The 14,896-nt window shown below is 40.8% G+C and overlaps 1 protein-coding gene across 6 annotated transcripts in view; it reads left to right on the plus strand.

The window, feature by feature from the left end:
- APAF1 (apoptotic peptidase activating factor 1) overlaps positions 1 to 14,896 on the plus strand; it is a 95,152-nt gene that overhangs the window by 25,140 nt on the left and 55,116 nt on the right. For 5 of the 6 annotated variants that reach the window (XM_011934545.1, XM_011934556.1, XM_011934564.1 and 2 more), the window contains exons 11-15: positions 1,036 to 1,149; positions 1,615 to 1,799; positions 8,051 to 8,177; positions 10,842 to 10,967; positions 13,386 to 13,517. The exons of the other annotated variant lie outside the window; for it this stretch is intronic. In XM_011934545.1, the coding sequence (XP_011789935.1) occupies positions 1,036 to 1,149; positions 1,615 to 1,799; positions 8,051 to 8,177; positions 10,842 to 10,967; positions 13,386 to 13,517 (684 nt within the window). The remainder of the gene's footprint in view (positions 1 to 1,035; positions 1,150 to 1,614; positions 1,800 to 8,050; positions 8,178 to 10,841; positions 10,968 to 13,385; positions 13,518 to 14,896) is intronic. 6 annotated transcript variants of the gene reach the window in all.

A 14,896-nucleotide genomic window follows, 5' to 3' on the forward strand; every position in this document is an offset into this window, starting at 1 on the left:
CCCTCCCCTCCCCCTCTTGGCCTTTCTTTGATAGGATCTCACTCTGTTGCCCAGGCTGGAGTGTACTGGCATGATTTCAGCTGAAATCACTACAACCGACTCTTCCTGGGCTCAGGTGATCCTTCCACCTCAGCTTCCTGAGTAGCTGGGACCACAGGTATGCACCACCACACCCAGCTAATTTTTGTATGTTTCAAAGAGATGAGGTTTCACTGTGTTGCCCAGGCTGATCTTAAGCTCTTGGGCTCAAGTGATCCACCCTCTTCGGCTTCTCAAAGTGCTGGGATTACAGGTTTGAGCTACTGTGCCCAGCCCCAGCCAATATTCTTACTACTCCTTTAGTCTTTAGAGATCTGATACTTTAAAAATGGTAAATTTTTCTTGTTTCACTTTGATTACTGATGAGATTTTGGCCATCTATACTTTTTATTTTGTGAACTGTGGCTCCCATCCTTTGCTTTTACCTCCTTTACCTATTTTTTCTCTTGCAGTGTTTTTCTTTTTCTTATTTTATTAGAATTTTCTATAAAAATAATTTTCTATAAAAATAAATACTGAAGCCCTCATCTATCATATATGTTACAAATAAGTATTTTTTAAAAACTTCTTTGGTCTTGAGTTTAATTTATATTGCTTTCTACTGTATTGAAGATTTGAATTTTTATGTAGTTAAATACACTTTTTTATGTTGTTAAGTGCAGTTTTTTTTTGTTTGGTATTTTGCTTTGGGGTCATGTTTACAAAGATTTCCTTTACTACAAGCTTACAAAAATATTTATTTGTATTTTCTAGTATTTTAAAATGTTTTCTATTTTCTATTTAAATTTTTAACCAACCGGAGTTTATTTGGAGCTAAAGTATGAGGCCCATTTTATATTTCTTTGGAACTGCAGATGTATTCTTTCTCACTTGCTTCCTTTGCATCCTTTAAATTCTAGATATTTACTGTTTCTCTTAGTAGTGTGAGGATAATGATGTTATACCTAAAATGTTTTGATCTCTAACAGTGCTGCTGATGTTACTTTTTTTTTAAAGGAACTTTGTGCTTTAATGTTTTCCCTGGATTGGATTAAAGCAAAAACAGAACTTGTAGGCCCTGCTCATCTGATTCATGAATTTGTGGAATACAGACATATACTAGATGAAAAGGTATGTATATTAATATGAAAAACTAGTGCTTAAAGGAATCTCATTTTTTTTGACATTTAATTCTAGGTTTAATGATGGGGATAAGCAGAATAGAAGGGGTGAAGAGAATAGAAGGGGTGAAGATAATTTCCCTCCTTTGATCTTTGGTTATTCTAATTAATTTGCTTCCCGGCCTACTGGGAAAGTAGGTAGGATTGAAGTTTAAAAACTGGGAAAATAAGATGTTCAGTGGTTTTTTTAAAAAAAGAATGTATTAAGAAATGTGTTTGATAATAAGATTTTTACCCTATGTTTAAAAGTCAGAAGAGGATTCCTATGTATTTGGTACCTAATGGTTGGCTGTTCAATTTTAGTTCACATAAAGAATATTTCATTTAAGCTTTTAAAGTGGCAAGATCACAGAAACAGAAAAATGTCAGATCCTGGCTCTGATTGTGTTTCTAAGAGATTTCACTTTATTTATAGGATTGTGCAGTCTGTGAGAATTTTCAGGAGTTTTTATCTTTAAATGGACACCTTCTTGGACGACAGCCATTTCCTAATATTGTACAACTGGGTCTCTGTGAGCCGGAAACTTCAGAAGTTTATCAGCAAGCTAAGCTGCAGGCCAAGCAGGAGGTCGATAATGGAATGCTTTACCTGGAATGGATGTAAGTAGGTTAGGAGAGAAACCAACAGGAGCGGTGCGCTAACTATGTCATTATTTTTCAGGTGGTGAATACGTTCACTCCAGGAAGATTTAACTACTTTCAAAAGGGCTGGAACTTTTAATAAGCGTTCTTACTTATTGAAAAGTTCTAGAGAAGTAAGCATAGGAGAAAATGATTGTATTTTCAAAGAATTCATATAAATAGATGCCTGTAAGACATTTTGACAAATTATCCTAAGTATTCAGTACTAAGTGCTTGACTTACTGTAATTTAGTATAGTGGTGAAGAGCATGGACTTTGGAGCCACAGAGCTGGGTTTGAGCCTCAGTTCTAAAACCTAATAATTCTGTGACTTTGAACAAGTTGTAGGTTCTTCTCTCATATGTAAAATCCTTTGAAATAAGTGCTATTTCCGTGAAGATTTTATTTATTTATTTATTTATTTATTTTTGAGACAGAGTCTCACTCTGTTGCACAGACTGGAGTGCAGTGGCGTGATCTTGGCTCATTGCAACCTCCACTTCCCGTATTCAAGTGATTCTCCTGCCTCAGCCTCCCAAGTAGCTGGGATTATAGGCGCCCACCATCATGCCTGGCTAGTTTTTATATTTTTAGTGGAGACGGAGTTTCGTCATGTTGGCCAGGCTGATCTCAAACTCCTGACCTCAAGTGATCTGCATGCCTCGGTCTCCCAAAGTGCTGGGACTACAGGCATAAGCCACCACGCCTGGCCTTCTCTGAAGATTTAAATGAGATAATGGCTCTAAAGTAATTTGCACTTTCCTTTGCACACATAGTCCTTATTAAATGACCACTGAACCCTGATTATTCTCTTTTTTTTTTTTTTAGATGGAATCTTGCTCTGTCGCCCAGGCTGGAGTGCAGTAGCGTGCTCTTGGCTCACTGCAAGCTCCGCCTCCCGAGTTCACGCCATTCTCCTGCCTCAGTGTCCCGAGTAGCTGGGACTACAGGCGCTCCCCACCACCCCCGGCTAATTTTTTTTTGTATTTTTTAGTAGAGATGGGATTTCACTGTGTTACCCAGGATGGTCTCCACCTCCTGACCTCGTGATCCGCCTGCCTTGGCCTCCCAAAGTGCTTGGATCACAGGCATGAGCCACCACGCCCGGCCTTGATTATTCTCTCTTAAAGGAGTTTCTATTGCTCTTACCTTAATCTTGTCAGCTTATAAAAAGGAAAAGATAGATATTAATACCATCTTTTTAATACCTGTTATAATGCTACATAATCAAGTTATTCTATTTAATCTTTACCTTATAAAAATTTAAATACCTAAAATTGCCCTGTTTTACAAATGAGAAAATTGAGGCACAGAGAGATTTGGACTTGGCTAAGGTCATGTGACTTGCTGAATGGGATTTAAACCTTGGGTCTTGTGGCCGGGCGTAGTGGCTCATGCGTGGAATCCCAGCACTTTGGGAGGCCAAGGTGGTGGATCACCTGAGGTTAGGAGTTTGAGACCAGCCTGGCCAACTTGGTGAAACCCCATCTCTACTAAAAATACAGAAATTAGGTGGACGTGGTGAATCGTTTGAACCTGGGAGGCAGAGGCTGCAGTGAGCCGAGATTGTGCCACTGCACTCCAGCCTTGGCAACAAAGCGAGACTCTGTCTCAAAAAACAAAAAAACACCTTGGGTCTGCCTGGCTTTATGTTGCATGCTCCTTCCATATGTCATGCTTCCCTTATAGCTTGAAATAATAAATATGAGTGGCTCTCTTTTCATATGTGTAATTTATATCTAAATAGAAGTCCAGGTCGGTATCTGTGGATCTTTATGGCATTAGGCCCTCTTTCCAAATAAGTCAGACTGCTGTAGGTGATTTTCTTGATTCAGTTTAGTTCAAGAAACATTTGAGTTTCTGTACTATACTAAGCACTAGCGTTTGAGTTTCTCTACTGTGCTAAGCACTGTTACTGGATGTGAAGTCTTTCCCCTAAGGAGTTCAAAATCTAGTAGTGAAGTAAGGAGTTTAAGCAAATAATTACAATATAATGTGTGAGTGTAACAACAGAACTATGTATAAGTAGAGATATAACTGATAAGTAATTGGCTTGGAAAAATGAGGAATTCAAGGGAGGGTTCCATGAAGGAGAGAATGGTATCTGAGCCAGGCGCGGTGGCTCAAGCCTGTAATCCCAGCACTTTGGGAGGCCGAGACGGGCGGATCACGAGGTCAGGAGATCGAGACCATCCTGGCTAACACGGTGAAACCCCGTCTCTACTAAAAATACAAAAACTAGCTGGGCGAGGTGGCGGGCGCCTGTAGTCCCAGCTACTCGGGAGGCTGAGGCAGGAGAATGGCGTAAACCCAGGAAGCGGAGCTTGCAGTGAGCTGAGATCTGGCCACTGCACTCCAGTCCGGGCGACAGAGTGAGACTCCGCCTCAAAAAAAAAAAAAAAAAAAAAAAAAAAAAAAAAGAATGGTATCTGAGAGAAAAAAAAAATTTTTTAGTTAAAATATAAGTTTAATTTTTGTTGGTTTTGTTTATTTTTTTTGAGACAGGATCTCACTTTGTCACTTAGGTTGAGTGCAGTGGTATGATCACTGCTCACTGTAGCCTTGACCTCTTGGGCTCAAGCATTCCTCCTGCTTCAACCTCCTGAGTAGCTGAGACTATAGGCACGTACTACCACGTCTAATTTTTTATTTTTTTGTAGAGATAAGGTCGCACTGTGTTGCCCAAGCTGATCTCAAATTCCTGGACACAATCGATCCTCCTTCCTTGGCCTCCCAAAGTACTTCGATTACAGGCATTAGCCACAACACCCAGCTGGTTTTATTTTAAATAATACGTGTTTTTGATTAAGACAAAAAACAATAGTAATAGGATGTAAGATGAAAAGTCAAAGACTAGCCATTTCTCTCCTACCTTCCCACTTTCCAGAGTTGACCATTCTTTAACACTGTCTTGTGGAGGGCTCTCTCTCTTTCTCTCTGAGGAGCGGCCCCCTAACTTATGGAAGCTAGATTAGATCTGTCTGAGAGTACTGTTTGCCCCATATCATAGCATTTGTCACACTTTGTACTGATTATCTGTTTACTTGGTTTTCTCTCATACTAGTCCATGTGTTCTGAAGTATAGAATAGTTTGGAGGTTAAAATAACATACCCTGGCTGTAGACTGCCTGGGTTTGAATCCTAGCTCTGCTATTTATTAGTTGTGTATCGTAAGGGGAAAGTTATTTAACTTCTTTTGCCTAATGATTGTATTTTATAGCATTGTTGTAAGGATTAAACGAGTGTATGTATGTATATAAACATATAGACATACATATAGTACTTAGAACAGCACCCAGTTCATAGAAAGTGCTCAATAAATATTAGTTGTTGTTATTAAGAATAGCATTTAGCATTTTTCTGGTCCGTATAGTTGGTATTCAGTGTAAATTTGTGAAATATTGAATGAATTCATGTTTTAGTTAGTGGCTGAAATCTAATCTTAATACTTGCTCTGATCAAAGGGCATAGGTTTAGTTCTTGTTCTCTTGTGAATTGTTGAGTTTTTACTTTTGCTTCCTGTTTTCTGCCATCGTGTCAACTGCATTTCTCCTTGTGATGTTCTCTCATAAAATGGTTAGCTATTTATAACTTATTTTAAAATTGTGTTTGACCAGGCCATATTCAAAGGATGCTTTATTTGAGTACTAGAAACTTTTTTGGTGTTTACTATAGAAAGGTTTAGGTTGGTATAAGCTTAAATTTAATTGAGTTTCTGTTTTCAGTGAAATTATTTGTTCACTCATTCATTTGTTATTTATCTAGTACTTTTGGGCCATCTACTATATATCCATTATTATGAAGGTCACTTTCTGAGCTTTGAGGAATTGAGTAGATAGATCAAACAGACGTAAAAAACATTTTAAAATCAAATCCTCTTAACCTTGCTAGAACTTACCTACTAGTTGTCATCACTCTAGTTCTTATATTATACAGTCAACCCTCCGTATCCGTGGGTTCTACATCCATGAATTCAACCAACCGTGGATTGAAAATACTAGAAAAAAAAAGTAGATGGTTATGTTTGTATTGAACATACACAGACACTTTTCTTGTTATTATTTCCTAAACATGATGGTATAACAACTGTCTACATAGTATTTACATTGTACTAGGTATTTTGAGTAATCTATAGATGATTTAGGCTATAGAGGAGGATGTGGTGGGATATATGCAAATCCTATAGCATTTGATGTAAGAGACTTGAGCATCCATGGATTTTGGTATCTGTAGTGGGTCCTAGAACAAGTCCCTCATCAATACTGAGGAACAATTGTTTTTGTTTGTTTTATCACTTCTACTAAAGTGTAATGCTTTGTAGGCAGGATCTAAATATGATTTACCTTTGTGTTCACTTTTATCACTTTGATCTGTCTTGTGTGTGGTTTTTTGAAGAATGATAATAGTGGCACCTTTATGTGTCGGGTGCTGTTTAGAATAGATACCATTACTTCCATTTGACATATGAAGAAATAAAAACTTGTTAGGTTAAGTAATTTGCTTGTTTACACACCTAATAAGTAATAGAAATGAGGTTAGGTTTGTCTGACTGCCAACCCTTGACTTTTAAAATAAGCACAATACTATTTGACATATTTACTTAAAGTGACAGGGATGTAATGTATATGAAGCTCTGACACTGCAGTAATAGTTTTTTCTGTTTTAAGTACACATTACATTCCTTTACACTTTATTTATTTATTTAGAGACAGAGTCTCACTCAGTCATCCAGGTTGGAGTGCATTGGTATGATCTTGGCCCACTGCAACCTCCACCTCCCGGGTTCAAGTGATTCTCATGCCTCCGCCTCTCGAGTCGCTAGGATTACAGGTGTGTGCTGCCATGCCTGCTAATTTTTGTATTTTTAGTAGAGATGGGGTTTCACCATGTTGGCCAAGCTCATCTCGAACTCCTGGCCTCAAGTGATCTTCCCGCCTCATCCTCCCAAATTCCTGGGATTACAGGTGTGAACCACCACGTCTGGCCCCTTTATACTTTAGATACTATGAGCAGTAATATGATATCTATACTAGTGGAATAGTTGGTATTCATTAGATTAAGATACAAAGAATATGACGTTGCTGTATATTTTTGGTATGTCTGAATAGTTGTAGTCTGAGAGGAGCAGTTTGTTTTTTTTTTTTGAAATGGAGTCTTGCTCTGTCGCCCAGGCTAGAGTGCAGTGGCGTGGTCTCGGCTCACTGCAACCTCCATCTGCCAGGTTCAAGTGATTCTCCTGCCTCAGCCTCCCAAGTAGCTGGGATTGCAGGCACATGGCACCACACCCAGCCAATTTTTATCTTTAGTACAGACAGCGTTTCGCCATGTTGGCCAGGCTGGTCTTGAACTCCTGATTTCAGGTGATCCACTTGCCTTGACCTCCCAAAGTGCTAGGATTACAGGCATGAGCCACCACACCTGGCTGAGAAGAGCAGCTTTAAAGTACATCATTATAATAATGCTGGGCGGCCGGGCGCGGTGGCTCAAGCCTGTAATCCCAGCACTTTGGGAGGCCGAGACGGGCGGATCACGAGGTCAGGAGATCGAGACCATCCTGGCTAACACGGTGAAACCCCGTCTCTACTAAAAAATACAAAAAATTAGCCGGGCGAGGTGGCAGTCGCCTGTAGTCCCAGCTACTCGGGAGGCTGAGGCAGGAGAATGGCGTGAACCCGGGAGGCGGAGTTTGCAGTGAGCTGAGATCTGGCCACAGCACTCCAGCCTGGGCGGCAGAGCGAGATTCCGTCTCAAAAAAAAAAAAAAAAAAAAAAAAAAAAAAAAAATAATGCTGGGCATTTCCTTCAGTTAGGAAATGAGCATTTTGCTATGATTTTTATTTTAAAAAAGAGATGGTGAATTTTTGAAGGTATCCTTACGTAACGATTTATCAGCACATGTATCATTATTAATGTATCAAAGGAAAATAGAAAGTGACATGTTGATTAACTAGATTTGATTAATTTGATTAATTAGATTTCTTCCAACTCAGTGACATTTGTAACACATGACAGGTTGCTTGATAAAGGGTAACATTTCTCTTACAAATGCTACTTTTGTTATTTCCTTTTGGTGATCTATGCTGTCATTTGCATGTTAGTAATTTGATTTTAAGTATTTTGTATTTTGGGGAACATAACCTTGTTAAAAGACAGTTTATTTTATTACTGAAAGAAAATAGTTACTTTTACTCACATTTATTGAATTTCTGTTCATTTTTTCCCTGTATTTAGAAACAAAAAAAACATCACAAATCTTTCCCGCTTAGTTGTCCGCCCCCACACAGATGCTGTTTACCATGCGTGCTTTTCTGAGGATGGTCAGAGAATAGCTTCTTGTGGAGCTGATAAAACCTTACAGGTAAAACATATCTCTTGAGAAACATTCAAAGAGGCACGTATACAGTTTTGTTCATATTGGAATAGTTTAAATCCTAAAATTCAAGAAAATTGCAACTTAGAAATAACAGACAAATCCAACTCTCTTGAACATTTTATTAAAGGTTTCTCTAGAGATTTAAAAGATACAGTTACATGTTTTCCTAATTCTAAACTTACAGATGGTAAGGAAGTGCCCTTTATCCTGCCAGTCAGTTCCCAGCCATCCATTTGTCAGCTCAGGGTAGTGAGGAAATAATTGTTAGAAGACATAGGGCTTCATAGCACAGGAAGTAGGGCTGTGATTAAAAAACAGTGATTAAGAAAATACCTATTTTATCAAAGTCTTAGGCATCGGTTTTTTTCTTGTAAATAGGAACTGGACTAGACTATTTTCTAAGTTGTTTTAAAGAATTTCCTTTAAGATTACCTTTGTTTTCAGAAAATATGGAATGAGTACTTTTCTTAATGTTTGTGTTCTGCCTTTTGATTTTGCAGAGAACATGATGAAATTAGTTAAAACTTGTATTTAGGATACTTTTAGTCTTTGCAAGATTATGACTCCATATCTTATGTCTATATGTGTACTTTATTAGTAGTTTTATTAATTTTGGCTTTTGAGTTCCAGAGAGAATGCATATTAAACGAAATGTTTTATTTGATTGTTAAGAAATTGCCAAAGTAGTCTCAAGAGCTGAAGCTATGCTCTGACACTTCTTTTTGATGGCAGCAGGGGGCAGCCTGAAGTGGCTGCTGCCATAATGCTGGCTGCAGCAGGGAGGCGCAGCTGGGGCTGCATGCTCCAGGAGCCCCACCCCTTCTGAATTGGGGCAGGAGCTCCTGGGTGCTGCTGTAGCCGCCCAAGCCACAGCTGTGGATCTGGAAACCCCCTCCACAGAGCAGGCCAGAGCCCTGCCCTCCTGGGTGTAGCTGCAGCTGCCCAAACCACAGCTGCAGGCTCGGGCCTCTGGCTCCAAAGAGCAGGCAGGAGCCCTTCCCCGTGGTGCAGCTGTAGCTGCCCAAGCTGTGGCTGCAGACTGAGGCATCCCTGTACTCTTGGGGGACCTGGAAGGACCCCCTGCCCTTGCAGGCTTGGAAGTACCTGCTCCCGCTGCCTGACTTCTCCCTGCTGTTGGCACCCACTCTGATCTCAGAGCAAAGCTGGGGCTGAGCCTGGGTGCTGTTGCAGCCCTGCCAGATGTGCACATGCTTGGGGCAGTGCTGACATGCCAGCCCCCTGCTGCCTCAGCCCCCTCCGGATTTTGGGCGCCAGTGAGCATAGGAGGGAAGCTGAGGGGGTGCTGAGGGCAGTTTGATGCTGCCCTGCAGGCTCCCCTTGGCACTTACAGCCTGGGTGCCATGAATGGCAGCAGGAGGCAGACAGGTTCCTGGGTGGAAGGGGGTGGGTCCCTAATGAGGCCTCACCTTCAGGCCGCAAAGGGCCTGAAGGGTGGGGCCTGGGCTGCTGGTGTGAACTGAATGGACTGGACTGGGAACTTGTAGTACCTTTCCCAGGCTTGCCCATGTCTGCCTATGGACCAGTTGGCACGTACTTTCTCCCCTCCAAAGCCCATAAAAGCCCCGGGCTTAGCCAGAGCTGAGCAGACACTGGGACGACCAGCTGCAGAGAGGAGCAACCCACTCTAGCGCCCCCTCTTTGCTGAGAGCTGTGCAGATGACAGGAGGACGAGCTGCTGAGAGGAGCTATGCTCTCTGCTGATAGCTGAACAGTTGTCAGCAGGACTTGCCTACCCTCTCCTGAGCTGTGGAAAGGAGCTGCCCCCCGCAGGTTTATTGAGCTATTCTTTCATTCAATAAAGCTCCTGTTTGTCTTGCTCACCCTCCACCTGTCAGCGTACCACATTCTTCCTGGTTGTAGGACAAGAACTTGGGACCCCCCAAATGGTGAGGCTAAAAGAGCTGTAATACAAACATGGCTGAGACATGCCCCTAGCTTGCCACATTGTGAGTGGAGAGAAGGAAAGAAGAGCTGAGGCTCTTTGGGAAGCCCAGTCTTGGGAGTCCCCCAAGCTAGAGCTGTGACTCCCTCTTTGGGGTCCTGCAGTTCCTGGCATCTCCAAGCTTCTGGGTACCACTGTGTTCCCTGGTGCCAGCCGTGTAAGCTGCTTGTGGTGTGCCTGGTCCAGCCGCAGCCTCACAGAGAGCCAGCGCCCATGCTGGCACCTGGAGCTGCCTGCCCCACTGCAGCAGTCAGCACGTCTGTGCGCAGTGGCTGGACCCCATGCTCGCTCACACACGCCTTGCTTTTCTACACCTGACTCGCCCTTGGCAGGCTTGGGACCCAGGCTGGTAGCATGATCTGAATGCAGCCTGTCAGGCCAAGTGGGTGAAACAAGACAACACTCAGGCAAAGGCGCCACCGGCCACAGAAGTTTCTGGCCAGAAAAACAACACCGCAAAGATCCTGTAATATTTTCGTTGATATTTAGAAACATTTAACAGTGAATAGTTCTCTATTTACGTTAACGCATACACATTCTGACAGAAATTCTGATTTTGGGAGTAGCTTTGCCAAGGTTCCTTTCTGTTTTGCAAAATGACAGTGATTAAACTCAAAGATTTTTATTGAATGATGACCTATGATTAAGCAGTTTATTATAAAAATTTTTTATTGTTACTTGTGCAGGTGTTCAAAGCTGAAACAGGAGAGAAACTTTTAGAAATCAAGGCTCATGAGGACGAAGTGCTTTGTTGTGCATTCTCTACAGATGACAGATTTATAGCAACCTGCTCAGTGGATAAAAAAGTGAAGGTAGGAAAATCTTTTCCTCTTGAGTTGTAATCACAACAGAATTCATTTTATTTTTCTATAATCATGAGACCAGAGTTAGTAGAATTAAAGCACTATCACCTGTTGATCTACTAACTTGATCCATTGTAAGTTAACAGTATCTGAAAATTCTTTACCTTTTTTAAAGAGACAGGATTTTGCTCTGTTGCCCAGGCTGGAGGGCAGTAGTATGATCATAGCTCACTGTAAACTCCAATTCCTGAGCTCAGGTGATCCTCCTGCCACAGCCTTCCAAAGTGTTAGGATTATAGGTATGAGCCACTGTGCCTGACCTGAAAATTATTTATTTTTAAACACCAGCAAAAATGCCTAGGTTGATCAGCTTCAGGATTAAACAGGCAGTGGGGAAAAGCAATGACAAATTAATGCGTTTGTCTGCCATTAATAGACAAGTCCATGGGTTAAGTATCAGTTGAAATCTTTGAGTGCATTGTGATTAGGAGTGTTGCTGCACAAACTTAGGGATTCCTGTTGTAAGATACAATTTTAAAATGCAGCCCCAATTTTTTTTGTTTACCTTTATGAACTGGCTTATAAATTTAGTGGAAAACCAGATGGATGAACAAACTAGGAATATGTTACTGGTCTAAAAAATAAATAGAGAAAAGTAAACGGAGTAATTTTTATTTATTTATTTTGAGGCAGAGTCTTGCTCTGACACCCAGACTGGAGTGCAGTGGTGCAATCTCAGCTCACTGCAATCACCGCCTCCAGGATTCAATTGATTCTTATGCCTTAGCCTCTTGAGTAGCTGAGATCACAGGTGTGCACCACCATGCCTGGCTAAGTTTTGTAGTTTTGGTAGAGACACAGTTTTGACATGTTGGCCAGGCTGGTATTGAACTTCTGGCCTCAAGTGATCCGCCTGCCTTTGACTCCCAAAGTGCTGAGATTACAGGCATGAGCCACCGTGCCCCACCAGAGAGTAATTTTTATCTTCGTTAAGTATTCTCTTGTTCCTAAATTTGGCTTTTAGCTGGAGTATTTATACTAATATAGAATTCAAGAGAAACTGAAGGCTTGTGGGTTTTATCACTGATATATGGAAGAGAGACCTTACTTTAACCCTTTCTCAAAGGAGTTGAATCTGGACTACTGGATCTGGCTAGGTGGAGTGGGCAAGAAATTTGCCTTGGGTGTGTTCCTGAAGTTTTCACCTACTTGAAGAGGGCTATGGAATGTCCAGACTAAATTTGAGACCTTGGAAAAATCTACCTCTTGATAGATTGGACTCGTGGCTTTATAACCAACAGTTAATTCACTCTGTAGCCTCTACTCTGACTCTGAGTCAGACTTGGAGGTGGCCACTGAGGGCAGTTCCAAAGTCAGAGCTACATGGAGTAAAAGGAAATAATAATGAGTTTCTGTTTTCTAAGCCAGAGGCAGAAATACCTATTAAAGAACTTGAAGATAAAGTCTCTGGACCTCTGGGGATTCTAATCAGTGCTTTGATAAGATACAAAGGAAATACAAAAAGGACATTAGTACCTCTAAAAAGTCAAAATACCAGTGAAAGTTCATTAGGTAATTTATTGCTTTTGTTTGTTGTTATATGGCATAGACTGCTTAGTTGGCTTACATAGTAGCTAGAATGATGATTAGTTTTTACTGAAAATTGAACACTATAAGAGTCTTTATACTACACACCTTATTATATTACATTATCAATTTCCTGCTACAGCTTGCAAGGTAAGTGTTGATCCCATTTACAGAAGAGGACACAGATTCAGAGATGAAGTCTCTTGCGCAAGCTTACATTAACTGGGAGCAGTAACAGGGTTGAAAGCTGGATTTCTCTCAGACTATAAAACCTTTATTTTTTTTCGCTAAGCAGTCTGCCTTTACTTATTTATATGGTACCTTGAAGTCCATGGAACACTTGTCATGTTCATTGTCTCATTTGATATCTTAAATTGTGTAGGAGAGGTATAAATATCCCCATTTTACAGAAGAGGGAACTGAGATGCAGGTAAGTTAGGGATTTGTGACACACAAGTCGTAAGTGGTAGAGCCAGCTCTTGGGCTCAACCCTTCTGATCACAAGTCTGTTATGCCACCCTCTTTAAAACACTTCTCTACCTGCTGTCATTCATATAAACATGTGAAATCTTGCCCTTAAGAAATGTCATGTGTTCGTGACATGTTCCAGTTATGCTATAGGTACATATATGTATATTTGCAAATAATTTTTTTAAACATTGAGGCAAAATATTGCCATATTTTAGAAAGGGGAGAGGTTTCGTTAGCATCTTGTCCAACTAGGAGAATCTGCTATGACAGGATAAGATAGCATTTGCAAAGCAATGGACATCACTTTGCCCCTCTGTTCTCCCTTTGAAAATAATGGATATTTGTAAATTTTTTCTCTTTTCTGTTTAGATTTGGAATGCTGTGACCGGGGAACTAGTACACACCTATGATGAGCACTCAGAGCAAGTCAATTGCTGCCATTTCACCAACAGTAGTCATCATCTTCTCTTAGCCACTGGGTCAAGTGACTGCTTCCTCAAAGTAAGTGTGGATATTGAGAATTATGTAGATAAATTTGATAGGTACATCAGAGTATCTCCTTTGATCTTCTTATGTATCTTACTATTAGGACTTTCTGGTCACAGTGATAGAAACTACAATAATATATTAGCTGAAGCAAAAAAAAAATAGTTTAAAAATATTTTATTGGCTCATGTAACTGAAAAGTCTAGAGGGAGCATAGCATGGCTTCAGGCATAGCTGACTCCAAATGCTTAAACTGTGTTCTCAGGCTCTACCTCCCTTTCCATTTCCAGACTCTTGCCTTCCCTTGTGTTGGTTCAGGCATGCTTTTTATGTGACCAAAAATGTGGCTACCTTATAGCTCACAATCACAGAGTAAGAGAAATGCGCTCTTTCCTAGAACCTGTAGACCTAATTTTAGAGAGACTTTATTTGACTCAGTTTGGCTTACATGCTCGTCGCTAGGGTAACCCCAGTGGACAGTAGGATGAAACCCTTGGATTGTCCAAGGGTCACAAGTTTAGTTATATGGAAGTGGGACAAATGAGTGAGGTCAACTCTACTTCAATCTTAAGTGGAGCTTAATTCAAAAGAGAGGTTCTGTTATCGCAGAGAGGAGGGAAAAGGTGCTGGTAGGAAAGATAACACCAATGAAAACCAAAAATAGAAATTCATTCTACATACGCTTGATAATGTTTGATTGTATCTTTTTTTCCTCTAAAGTGGATAAAGATAGCTAGATTACCTTTTCCGGGGTCCCAGAAAGATCTGCTAACTTTTTTTGAATTGTTTTCAAACCTTTCTTCCTTGATGTCATACCGTCTTTGCAATTGAACGTGATATTTTTGAGAGAGGTAGTAAAAGACATTTCAGTTTGGAAAACTTCATAGACTCTTATGTTTTGACATTTAAATAAATTATTAGAAAAATTATCTTTAGAAAGTCCTGAAACAGTTAGTGAAAATTGCCCTTTCCATTCCCCTGTTCAGGAAGCTAAATTTTTATTTATTTATTTATTTTTCAGAAGAAAAAATTACACAGAAGCTCAGTGTGTATAAAGCTTGTTGCTCTGGCTGAATGGGACCTGCATTTCTCCTTGACTCTCTCTTCCTCCCTTTTTCCCTCTCCTCTGTCTCTCTCTCCCTTTATCCCTTTCCCTCCCTGTCACCCTCTTTACCTTTCTTTTCTCTCCTCCTCCCTCTCTTCTTTCGTCTCCTCCTCCTCCCTCCTCCCTCCCCTTCCTTTCTCAACCTCTCTCATTTCCTTTCATCTCTAACCTCTCCTCACCACATAGTGCTCTTTAGGCATTTTTTTTTTTTTGAGACGGAGTCTCGCTCTGTCACCCAGGCTGGAGTGCAGTGGCGCGATCTCGGCTCACTGCAAGCTCCACCTCCCGG

Source organism: Colobus angolensis, unplaced genomic scaffold (assembly GCF_000951035.1).
Source record: "Colobus angolensis palliatus isolate OR3802 unplaced genomic scaffold, Cang.pa_1.0 Scaffold10, whole genome shotgun sequence".
NCBI lineage: Eukaryota > Metazoa > Chordata > Mammalia > Primates > Cercopithecidae > Colobus > Colobus angolensis.